The following is a 13,028-nucleotide window of genomic DNA, read 5'->3' as shown; positions in this document are numbered from 1 at the left end:
ATTCTTTCTTTTTTTGAAAGCTTTTATTCAGCAAGGAAGTGTTAAATTGTTAAGAAGTGATAGCAAAGACTTATATTGTTAGAAAAGATTTATATTTTGAATAAATGCTGTTCTTTTTAACTTTTTATTTATCAAAGAATCCTGAAAAAAAGTATCACCGGTTCCCAAAAAATATTTGTTGCCACATTGATAATTCTATTAATAAATCAGCATATTAGAATGATTTCTTAAGGATCATGTGACACTTTATACTGGAGTACTGGCTGATGGAAATTCAGCTTTGCATCACAGAAATAAATTAATATTTTAAAGGATATTAAAATAGAAACCACGGTTTTTATAATGGGACTTTTCAATTTATTAGTAAAACAAGATCTGTGGTAAATTTAAATTAATGATACAAAGTAAATTACACACACCCATACTAAAAACATGATTTTTTTTTAAGCAGTTATGTTTATTTTTAAAAACATATGTTTGTAATAAGTAAATACATTAGACCGTTTGGGCTGTGAGTTTGTGCAGTTTAGCACGGACCTTATTTCATTCATGAATTGAAAAACCCCTTTATAAAAACCCATAGAAAAAATCTCAAGAGAACTCAAGATGAATTAGTCTTCTGGGTTTTGATGTCACAGCTGCAGCACTCTATTCGCATACATTAAAAGCTGTAGCCTACAGTAGTAAAAAAACTTTACCTGTGTAATCTGCGTACATACACTCTACTTTATAGCATATGAAAACTGCTTGTATTGTCATAAAATGTGAACTATTTTATCGCCCAGCTGTAATCTGATAAATGCAACTATAAGGTATGAAGTTCAACCAAAAAATGTAAATCTGCTGAAAATATACTCACTCTCAGGTCATCCAAGATGTAGTAGTTTGTTTGGAGAACAGATTTGGAGAAATTTAGCATTACATCAGTTGCTCACTAATGGATCCTCTGCCATCAGAATGAGAGTCCAGACAGCTGATGAAAACATCACAATAATCCACAATCCAGTCATTATAGTGCTTCCTCCATTGGTAAAAGACACATCAAAAAAGTTGTATTCCCACATCAAAATCTACCAGCATATTTGTTTAGAACTGTTTTGACTGCTTGGCTTGCAAATGGTGCTTGATGTGTACATATTTCACTGGAAAAAAGCAATTTTATAGGTAGAGGACTCATTTTAGTTGGAAGCAACAGTTAAAAATGTCTTAATGGTGGATTTGTTTCTTACAAACAGTTTTTCGATTCACAGGATGTTAATCGACTGAGTGGTGTGGATTACATGTGGATTATTGTGCTGTTTTTATCAGCTGTTTGGACTCTCATTCTGACGGCACCCATTCACTGCAGAGGATTGGTGAGCAAGTGATAAAAAAGCTAAATTTCTCCAAATCTTTTCAGATGAAGAAACAAACTTTTCCTTTAGAGATTATAAACATTAACATTATGATTGCTTGACTATTGGGATACAGCTTGGGAAAGAAGTCTTGGAAATGCCAGGCTGTATAGGCAAAGGGAAAATGTGTAATGGATTGTAATTTGGTCTGTGATGGAGTAGCCCGAGTGACCCAGTGACTTCACAAGCACTGTCAAATCACTTGCCTTAAAGTCAAGTGCATTTGTGATTGTTTTCCAAATGCTTGTCGAAAGTGTGAGTACCACAGTAGACCCTTTAGCGCTCTCTCTGATTTGAACAAGATTGCAGTGTCTGCACTCTATCCAGGCTTTAGTGACAAAGTGTTCTACATGTCGCTGACTGCAATTTCACGTGAACAGGGAAGGACAAGAGATAACATGAAGAGGATGTGATTTCTCATATGGCCTTTTGCTAAAGGCATCAGAATATGTATCTTATGCATTTGATGAAGCGTGCCAAAGTGCAGAATCTCACAAGAGCCCTGTAAGAGTTAAGAGGCAAGTCTTTCTCAGACGGTCAAATGAGATTTGAACTGTATGAACTCCACACTACACTGCATCCTGAATATTGCAAAAAGTAGATAAAAGGACCCTACTTAGTAGGAATCAGAAATATAGCACAGACCTTGTTCAGGGTAGCGCCATGTTGAATTTTTGACAAGAATGAAAACAAGGCTGTGAGATAGAAGTACAGTAGCTATGTTTTCATCACCTTGTTTTTATGCACATTTTGAAGTATCGCATCAGAAAGAGTGATGGAAATGGCAGATTTTGAGAAAAAAAATCCCTTAATTCGCAAAACAGTTTTTTACGCTCACTTGAGGTAGTTTTTGACTTAATGATAAATCAAAAAAGTCATGTGACTTTGCACTGTGGGATGGCAAACCTGACTAACCAGGACCGATCGTGTTGCAGAGCATGGAAATGTTGTTATGGTCATTCTTAAATGCCTGAGCAAAGTCTGTCCTCAAAGTATTACTGCATAATTGCATCCCAGAACTGTTTTACATGACTGCGCAGCGTTCCCAAACAGCAGGCACCCACCTCCGAAAACAATGACCACATTGTGTTTCATCTGCTCGCTCTGAGGTGCAAGTGAACTGTAAAAAATTATTTGTTGGTTTAACTTAAAAAAGGTAAGTATCCCGGTTGCCTTAAAATTTTTAGTTCATTTTAAACCATTCTTGGACAACATACGTAATTTTACACATGTAAACCAGTTAATACACATATTTACTTACCAAATGTGGTAGACTGAGAAAATTCTCACACTTTTTGAAGAAGATCAGCAAGATGGCTGACGATGGTCTTCACGAGCTATACCGCGATAAGTGATGGTTTTTATTTTGTATTTGTTTGTTATTTTGTTTGCAATTTGAAAAAATTACAACAGTGATGAAGTAATGGGGAAAACGGACATCATCACATGAAGTTAGAAAAGCTACACAAAATTATCAGAATATGTCGTTGACAAAGGAGAAAAAAATTTAATTAATAAAAAAATTGTCTCTTAAAGATAGCTTGCAATAGACTCAAGATTGTTAAATATTTTAGAAGCCTTGTGATAAGTGATATTGAGAACACGATATTGATTAACACATTGAATTTTAAGTTGAGGGGCAAATACTCTAGTTCAGATAACTTGCAAACTATTTGAGACAGTGTAAACTTAAAACATTAAGTTGAATGAACAAATTCAGAAACTGCAAGTTGTGTCAAATTGAAACCAAAAAAAAAATAAAAAATCATTGAAACAACTAAACTGCTAAATAACTGCTAAATTTTTAAGCGTAGCTTATAGGATATATGAAAATTATTATATTCAGTGGCTTCTCCTACTTTTCACAGGAAGTGACGATTTTGTTCTCTTGACTCGTTGGATGGAAACGGTGCTTATTCGCAATTGTTTTAATGCATATTCCAATTTTGCGCATAAGTTAAATTCGCAATTTTGGATGGCTTTGTGGATTCGTACTGTAGTTTAACAACATGCCAGTTGTTCAGCTTATCTTTCCAAAGAAGCTTTCAGTAGACAAAAGACCATAAAACAGTTTTTAAAGTTTTTAAATATACACGATCTAGTGACTTTATACAGTCGTAAACACTGTCTACACAGCCTTGTTTTCATCCGCGTAAATTTCAGTATGGCGTCTTTCCTGACTAAAGTCTATTTCCTCTCATTTTATAGTGAATATAAGATTGGAATTGCCTGAGTCATTAAAAAAATTAGCAAATCTTGTACATATTAACTGTAGCCAGAGTCCGTGCAAAAGTAAAAGTGAGCTATACACCGCCATGATGAGTAGCCTACTATCATATTGAATGTTTATTTGCAGTCTGAACTACATGTAAATTATAACAAGAATTTTCTTGTTGAATCTGAATGTGTACATTTGTACAATTTTCTTAGAAATACCAAACATTAGAAGAAGTTTGCTCCACATAAGCTGAATTGATGCTGAGATGCAATTTGAGCTGGAAGATAACGTCTACTCCACTTCAAAGAACTGCAGAAGAGGATGAGTGTAACCAAATGGGCAGCAATTTGAAGATGAAGACACTCAAGTGGAGACTTAATGGAAAAGACTTTCCAGGTTAGTTGAATGTAAAATGAGACCTCCAATTTATTTATAAGACTGAGGTAAAAGTTAGCATACACATCATTATTCTGAATGCATAGGCTAATGAATTCTTTATTGCTTTCATATTTATGTGGGGGAAAACTCTGAAAGGGTGGAAAGGGTCATAGTATTAATTTGGCTTGTTTCATTAAACAAAATGAAATTAAAACTGCTTATTTAAGTAGTTTTAATTAGTAGTTTGATTAAGTCACCTCTGTATCTGTTCTAATGCATATTTACCTCATGTGTACTGTAGCCTACCTATTGCATTTCTCTCAGCATTGATTATTAGTTATTTTGTAAACTCTTGAATCTGCATCTTTACATTGAAACGTTTTTCATTCAGATATTTCCATATTATAATGTTTTCAGATTTGTTCTAGTATTAGTTAAGCTTTATTTCCATTGGGTTTCTTACTGGAGAATGAATAATACTTTCAAGTAACACTTTACAATAATGTCCCATTAGTTAATGTAAGTTAATTTATTATCTAACAATGAGCAATACATTTATTACAGTAGCCTATTTATTCTTTGCCAGCGTTAGTTGATAGAATTACAATTGTTCAATGTTAGTTCATGTTATCTCAGGTCCTTTAAATAATATTAAAATATGTAATTTTGATTTAAATAATGTATTAGTACATTAGTATTAGTATTTTTCACTGCTACTTCATGATAACTGTAATTAATTGATTTGAATTAATAGAACCTTATTGTAAAGTAGTACCTGCTTCCTTGTTTACTAGATCTGAGCGCCTATTTTCGGCTAATCTAATTTTTTTGACTTTTCATAAAATTGTAATTTAATTCACAGAAGGCTCCTTGAATGTCCACATGGTGGCACTACATCTTTAAAGACTGTTTGCAGGTTGCTAACAGACACAGATAATCATCCTTTGGAGAGTGTAACTACCTCCTCTCCTCTACATCCTGAATGGAGTGTGCTTTGCATATTCCTGTGAGCTAAATGTCTTTAGCCTGACAGTCCAGCTAGATATGTGTCCCTATGTGCATATCATTTTCAAACAGTCATAACTAGATGCTTTTGTCTATAATCTGAGAAAAATTTATCTTCTGATCTTGGCTTCTGACTGATCGTCTTCGAGCCCAAGTGAGTGGCTTTGCTTTGATGTGAACTAGACTTTGTCAGCTACCTCTACCAACTTCAAAAGTCTTTCTGCATAATGAATGCAATCAGTTACATAGCTGTTACATATCTGTTTGATAAACCATGCCACCCCACGGCTGATGTGCTGTAATGAATTTCATTTTACATGTCATGTCACAAACGAAAATACACATATGAAGTTTACAGTGGTCTAAATTGATCTAGAAAAAGTGTTGGGTAGAATACTAATCTCTTCCACTTTCTAATGTGTGTGCACTGTATATTTCAATAGGGGGCATCAGTTGTAGTTTATCTTATATTTTATATCATTTATAGTTTATTATATATACCACTACAAATATTGTCTCTGTTTGCTATATGTACAAACACACAGATTACTAAATGCTCTCTCTCTCTATCTAGTGGCTGTTCATTTTTTTTTTTTTTTTTACACTGAGATTCAACATTAGACAAACATTCATTACTTGTATTTCAGATGTATGATGTGTATCATCATACCTTTATTTTTAACCATACGTCTAAGAATAGTAATTTTTTTAGAAATACATTTAGGAAATACATCTAAGAATAGTAATTTTCACAGATAGAAAAGAACAGAAAAAAAAAACTATGTTCAGTGATCTTTCTGTACATCGTAAGCATTGATTTGTGAAAATAAAATCATTCATATGGGATGTAATATAGTTAACTGATTTCCCCCAATGTTTTAGTTCATGGTTAACAAATGCTGTTATCCTAATTTTAGGATGCTATATTCTTAGGATTACTACATAGATGCATTCTATTTGACACCAGATGGTGTGAGAGAGCCAATCTGGGTTTCTGTGACACTGCTTAGTCTCAATAAGCTGCAATGGGGGAGCAATAAGAGGCTGGAACAAAATGTTCAAATGCTGACGCACAGCTTGGTTCTACTCTTTTATGACAGATGGTTACTATACTTATGATGCTTGATTATATTTAAGCTCCCCAAGGTGCATTGCCTAAAAATAGAAGGAAAGAGGGAGAGAGAGAAAAGAGTTAGAGGGGATTGTGCTTTACATAAAAGAGCTAGAATTGGGAGGAGGCTTTGAATCACATCTTTTGGTGACTTAACATCGGTTGCTGTAATTGGCTGACTGGCCCTTGTGCGTTAAATTCATTAGCATAGCAACACAGCTCTCCTCTCTCTCACACACTGTCTCTCTCCTTATTGGGAAGGATGCTGTGAGGAAAGGGAGGAGTGGACTAAAATTGGTGCCCCTGAGCAGGAAAGCCCATATATGGAATCTGATAACGCTGTCATGCGACGTCAAAAATAGCAGGTACATTTAATGAGAAAAAAAAGAAAAAGAGGGGGGGGGGGCTACGTGCGTGTGGCATTCAGTACGTGAGTGCGTCAAAACGGGAAGCTGGCAGTCTGTGAGAGTGCCTCTATGTCAAGTGTGTGCGTCAGTCTGAGTCAGATAGCGTCTCATCGCAAGTGTGCGTCAGTGCTGTTGCTGAGCAGTCTGCGCTCCGGGGAAAGAGTGAGGAGAACGCTCTGAAAAGAAGGGATACAGCGACAATGGTGATGGAGTAATGGGAGCGAGGAAAGGACAGTGGTTAGCAAAGGGAAGGCATTAGGAGAAATAAGAAGCCGACACATGAGTACTTTTAAGTGCACTTTAATATAAATGCCTCTGTTTTGACGATCAAATACACTTATCAGCGACACAAAAGAACACTGATCCACAATGTCCATTCTTCATAAATAGCATATGTCAAGTATGTTTTCATCTCATACGATAGAAATGTCTCTGATATGTACAGACGGTTGTTTGTACAAATGTACAAATGATTACAATCTTTAACCATTCCGCATCATGCCTAACTAGAGGCATGTGCACCAAGCACCCTGTAAATCAGCATACATACAATAAAATACTTATTTTTAAACTTAGCATGTAAATAGCTAGAACATAGGAATCAATCCTTTACTTGACCGTAGACAACTCTACGTTAGCATGTCGACACCATGGGAATAGAACCATTCTCAACCCGTGTCGATTAGAAACTGAATAGAAATAGAACCCCATCCATATTTTCTCACTCATTTTTTAAAACAAAACTTTGCTTTGTTTTTTTAACCCCTCTCAAAAAAGAAGAATCGATCATTCACACAATCATTGTCACCACTCCACACCGCAAACAGCAAAGTTACGATGTCACTGTGGTATTCACTGAATAAAGGTGCTGTTTCACTTAGGTCTGCAAACTCTTGATGTGCCAGGCACACAAGAGTTTCAGCAGATTGCAAGCATTACAAATATTGATGCTGCAAAGGTCCAGTGCAATTCCTTCTAGCTATGTCCATCGGAGTAGCCAGTTGAATGGATTTGTTACTCCGTCCCTCAGTAGTAGCTAGAAATAAGTCCAGTAATGTCCGTGCATGCAAAGCCATGCACAATATTTTGTCCCTCTCCCTGGCGGCTTCCCCTGCAGCTTGTGTCCACCGGCCAGTAGGACAACAATGTGAAAACTTGACTTGTTGCACACAAAGTGGAATTTGTTCACATTTGTACATCACATTGAAACACATTTGAAATGACATGTCCAAGAATTGCATTCACAAACTCAAAGCCCAATGTAGTCTGAATTCAGTCGTTTTTGTTATTGTGTCTGACTTTATGGTTACTGAGCTGGAAGATTGAAGAGTAAAGTGAATCAGCTGTGGTAAACATGCTGATATTGATACTTTTAGAAACTGGTCACTTTTTGAAATACCAAATATTGATTTATTATGTGATACTTTACACACATTGGGCTTTGTGTGTATGATGCTGGATGACAAGCGTTGAGCTCTCTGTTGTTTCTTACTAAAAGGTTAATCTTTTTTCATGTCCTCAAAGTTCACAACTGAGGTTTTTCACTACAAGGTGAATACAAATGCAAGTCTGTAAGTCAGTTTACACTTACAAAGTCAGAGCTGTAACTCTCACTCATAAGCTCATGTTACATTATAGCAGAAAGACATAAATTGATCTCTTAGTCCTCTTAGGACTTGTTTAAGACTAGTATATTGCATTGCTACCAAAGGGTTGCACCATTATTAACACAAATGAATGGATAATTAGATGAACAATTGTGAACATGATGATTTACTCTCCATGGATTTGAGGAAGTTCAAGTCTTTTTTGGCACTATATACATTATGTATATATTTATATAGTTAATTAATATTCACTTTTCAGCAAAAGTAGCTCCATGAAATATGACAATATGCCATACTTAATGAAGTAAGTCACAGACTTATTTTAGAACGGAGGATCACTTCCACTCCCATCTGAAAGACAAAAAGAATGAACAGGGGACAAAATGTTAAAACCAATAATAACATCAGTTTGACAAAAATGGCAACAAAGCAAAGTGATCAGCAAAAAGGCCAGCTCTCACCTTTGCGGAAGCACTGTTGCGGTGCATGAATTTGGAGTTGATACAACTCAGGTTGTTGCCCCAAGCCGGGGGTGATCGAGGCACCTGCCCCAAACATGGGTTCCAGGGCGGCCAGCTCCTCGAGGAGGGACTGGGCGCAGGGCAGGCCGGGCGATGCGGGGCTGACAGGCGAAGAGACAGGCAACAAAACTGGGGTGGTGGGGGAGGCAGTCAGCTGCAGTGGTGGAGATGTTGGTATGCCCGTGAACAGAGGCGATGATGCTACCTCTGTCTCCATAGCAACTTCACCTGCCGCCTTCCCATCTGCCATGTTGCCTGTGTTGACTGGCGACATCATAGCCCCTCGCCCGGCCTCATTGTTACAGTGCGCCGATTGGACGCTACAGAAGTGACCGGCACTCACAGCAGAGACCCCGTCAAAGTGCAAGGGTGGGCACCAGCACTCAGGACTGGAGGGGGAGGAGGGGGTGCTGGAGTGGGAGTAGGAAGAGGGTGTCGGTGAGAGGGGAGCGGAGGACGTGAGGTCCTGCAGAAGGGTCTCCAAGACACTCTCCTCAAACAGAGAGTCATCATCAGGGAAGATGGGCAGGTCCAGGCCTTTCCAGGACTTCAGTGGGTAGAATTCACCCAACAGTGGGATTGAATCAGTTCCCGCAGAATCAAGAGATGGAGACTGAGAGCGTTCAGAAATGGTGGAAGGAACCAGCTTGGTCAGGAGTGGATCTAGGTAGAAGCCCTCTACTAGTGTGCTGATGTGCTGGGCTAAAAGCGAGATCTCCCTTCTCTCTTTTTCTCTCTCACGTAGTGAGGAGAAGAAGGGTAGACTGGGCTGTTTTCCAGGTGAGGCTTCAGGTGTGAGGAGACCTTCTGGTGGAAAAGGTAGTGGCCCATGGGGGACGTCAACATACAGTGGACCACGGACTTCTGGTAAAGTCATAACTGTACAGTCACCATCACCTGGACTGTCAGGAGTAGGAGGGAGTTTCTCATAGAGCGACCCACTACAAGGCTCCACTGGGAAGAGGATCTCTGTGGTCGGAGATGTTATATTGAGAGGCAAAATAGTTGAGAGTGTTGTCGTTGGAGGAGGTGGACTGCTTTGTGGGTTTGATGGCGCAGATGGAGAAAGAGATGGAGCCATTGTCGTTGTTACTGTTGCAGTTGGAGCAAGGGGAGGTGGTGAGGTAGCCCCGGTAGGATCAAAGCTAAAATGAGGTTCCCCAAAGGGGAAACTGCTTCCACCTAGTTGAGGTGTGTATGGGGGTGTGCACACAAACTCCTTGGTCTGTTGGGCCTGGGAGGTAGGCACAGGTGGAAGAGGAAGGGGCAAGGCTGGTAGAAGAGGATCTATTTGGAATGCCGGTGGCAGCAGAATATTCTGAGTGAGGAAGTCCAAGTCAGACACTGTTGCAACCGTGACTGGAATGGGAGATGATGCAGAAGAAGGACTGGCCACAGTTTCACTGGGCTCATGTTGGAAGAAGCTCTCCTCTTCCAAAGAGGAGAGACTGGAACGTGGGCCACTCTCCAGTTGTGCAGGCTCCATTGAGGAGCTTCCACCTTGTTCCTCAGTAGATCCTGCACTGCATGTGGCCGTGCTGAAGTCAAATGACTGACCAGAGAGGCCACTGCTTCCTGGTGTAAACACTTGGTCAGGGCTTGAGAGTGTTTCTGGACTCTGTAAGCTTAGGCTTTCTTGTTGGGAAGTGCTTGAGCCCAGCACCAAGGAAAGCTGGGTTTGTTCAGAGCTCAGCTGCTGCCTGATTGACCAAGCCTCTGTCTCACTGTGGCAAAGAGAAAGAGACACAGAATTAATGATATTCTTACTTATTTCAGTTTTAGCCATTATTCTTGACTTAACAGATGTAGGCTGAGCCTTACCTGATGATGAAATTGTTACTGACAATAGGGGTTTCCCCAGTTTCCAGCTGCAAGACCATGTAAAGCCAGACCCATGAGTGATCTGCAGTCTCTACACGGACCACCATCTCAGCCCTGCCCTCTCCTCCCTCTTTTACTGTGTGTGGTAAAAAGATGGGTAAGTTAAGACATTTTCAACTTTTTGCAAGGTTTTGTGTCATGTCTTGATGGTTGGTCAGAAGTGCTTTTTTACTGCAGATGCACATTACTCTGTATTGCTTTCTGTAAGTGTCAAATGTTGATAGACAACTGTGAGCTAGAAGAGTGCTCATGCTGGACCTAACCAAGCAAATGTGGCTGAGTTTTGTGTGTTTAGTCATTCAGGAGTGAGACTCACATAGGCTGCAGTGCTGAGCTGAGGCATGTGAAAGATCCTGAGGATGCAGGAAGCTGTACCAAGATTGGGATCGCAGAGTCTCCACATTTAGACCCAAATAAACATTCACACTGTAAGTAGAAAAAAAAGGGAAAATGTAAGAAAATTCTTTTTTTTTTTTTTCAAAGCACATTATTGTTAGTACATCACAGTTTTATAAAATGACTTCAGTCATTTAACCTCACCTGTCTTGTGCTTCCTGAAGTCTCATGTCACGGCTGTGCTGAGAATGGAAACATGGCAGGAAGAAGCTGCTCTCTAGTGCTGGAGCTGAAGGTGGTTCTCTGTCTGGGGCAGTTCCACCTTGGGAAGTGTGAGGCTCCAGAGGAGCACAGAAACATATCCACACTGGGTTGGAAGTCCAGTAGGCTCCTGGGGAAGACTCGGTGGGAGTTTGTGACAGGCAGCGGGCTCGGATTAAAACGAGCTTATTGCCTGCACTCTGCCTACGCACTGATTTGGAGGTGTTGAATCTGCAGCGGAACAGACGATCTAAAGAGGAAAGGCACAAAAATAATGAGCACATAGATATCTCATATGTATGTATATCTCAAATGTGTGCCATTTTTTAAGGTCTTACCTGTGTCAGGTGAAGTTGGAGGCACCAAGTTACTCCTCATAATAAAATGGTCTGCAGTGTCTATTATGTCGTACACACTGTCCCCTTGAGCGACCAAATCTACCTAAATATTCAAAAAGAATACAATGTGGGTGAACTTCCTCTTTCATTCATATTGCTTATGAATAGGCTGAAATAACTTGAGATGAAAGGGGGAGGGTATCTATAAACATTTAATGAGAATAACTTTTTTGTCTGTTTCACTCACCATTGAGTGTCCGAGATGCTCAGAGACGCTGTCTGACAGGTACAGTAACTTGCCTTCTCCAGTCAATAGCAGAAGAAAACCTGGCATCATTTGTACCAACTCATTCAGTTCATGAAATGTGAGGAATTCCGTAGTTTCCTCAGCACTGCTATCTGCAGCTGTATCTGAAAAAAGTAATTTTAAGTCTGAATAAACTATTACATTTCATTCATAAGAAAAGCAAATCCACAAATGCGATAGCACGATTTAATTTCAGCACCATGGACAGCGTTTCTGTTTCAGCACCATGGAGAGAAATGTCGTTTTAAAGCGCAGTTTGAACTACATGTTCTTTTGTATCTTAAACATAGTTCTCTAGTCGTATATTTATACGCATAAGCAGCTCAGATAGTGTTAAAAAAATCAAGATGCACCTGTTGCAACAACTCGTGGCAACAAGAGCCTAAAATGCAGCAATTCCTCAACCCTAATTCAAGGATTACAGAAAAGACTTTTATATTTTCCAAAACAACTGAAATTATATTTACCTTGACTAAAGAAGACAGACTTTCTCGTGTACATGCAAGCCAGTGACATGATATGAAGATAGGACAGACGAGACTTGTCCGCATCGGAGATGGGCAACAAGTCCTTCAGGTTCCTAATTTCCGCGTTTATCTGGTCTCTTCGAGCTTTCGACGCTCCTTTTGTGGACCGATACATTGTGGTGACTGACGCTAAGGACTCTTACTGAGCTTCGCTGAAAGTGTAGACTAGGGTGCAAGTTGAGAAAAGTGTGAGGCTCCTTCCCAAAAGAGTTTAGGCGCGTTCACAGGTGTGTCATCTCAGCACATGTCCAGAGTACGTATGCTCTTCTCCTTTCGCCTGCCTGTCCCGGGTTTCCCCCCGCGGTTCCGCCACAGCGCCTGGCTCAGGTTGCGGACCGGAGGCTGGATGGATCTTTTCTCCGGGTCGGAGATTGAGTCAGTCGGCTGCTGCTGGAGCCGTTTCTCGCCCAGATATCCGGAGTCCGTAAATCTGGTGGAGTAACATTGCAAGCCGGTAACTTATATAGGCTGGGGCTTCACCAGTGTAGGGGGGCTCCCAACGCGCCAACACCGACGTAAAAAAGAGCGCAGGGGAGGGGTATGGAGTAAAAGGGGGGCCAGGGGGATTTATACGTTTCATATCAGTGTAAGCAATACTGAATCTCACTCGTCTCACCCCTCCCAAACCGTGAGCTCTGACTCTGCTCCGACGTCAGCATCCCCTCTCTCCGTTGATGACGTTGGCTTGAAATCGGGAGCTCCGGCGACGCAAAAAGCCCGATTTGGACAAAACCGAG

General features: G+C 39.9%; 1 protein-coding gene across 1 annotated transcript; it reads right to left on the bottom strand.

Moving 5' to 3' along the window:
* Positions 1–7,939: 7,939 nt before the first annotated feature.
* On the bottom strand, positions 7,940–12,774 carry LOC109102163 (neuronal PAS domain-containing protein 4A). Its single transcript, XM_042770319.1, has 8 exons — positions 12,232–12,774; positions 11,705–11,868; positions 11,458–11,560; positions 11,063–11,369; positions 10,839–10,948; positions 10,463–10,598; positions 8,582–10,365; positions 7,940–8,471 (listed from the first exon to the last, which is right to left on the bottom strand). Exons 1-8 carry the CDS (start codon positions 12,404–12,406, stop codon positions 8,443–8,445), a joined length of 2,808 nt encoding a protein of 935 aa, XP_042626253.1. The 5' UTR covers positions 12,407–12,774; the 3' UTR covers positions 7,940–8,442.
* Between the last annotated feature and the right edge of the window lie 254 nt (positions 12,775–13,028).

The sequence above is a fragment of the Cyprinus carpio genome, chromosome A14 (assembly GCF_018340385.1).
Source record: "Cyprinus carpio isolate SPL01 chromosome A14, ASM1834038v1, whole genome shotgun sequence".
NCBI classification, from domain to species: Eukaryota; Metazoa; Chordata; class Actinopteri; order Cypriniformes; family Cyprinidae; genus Cyprinus; species Cyprinus carpio.
The sequence above is the reverse complement of the archived record's forward strand: the minus strand, read 5'-3'. Positions and strand labels throughout refer to the sequence as shown.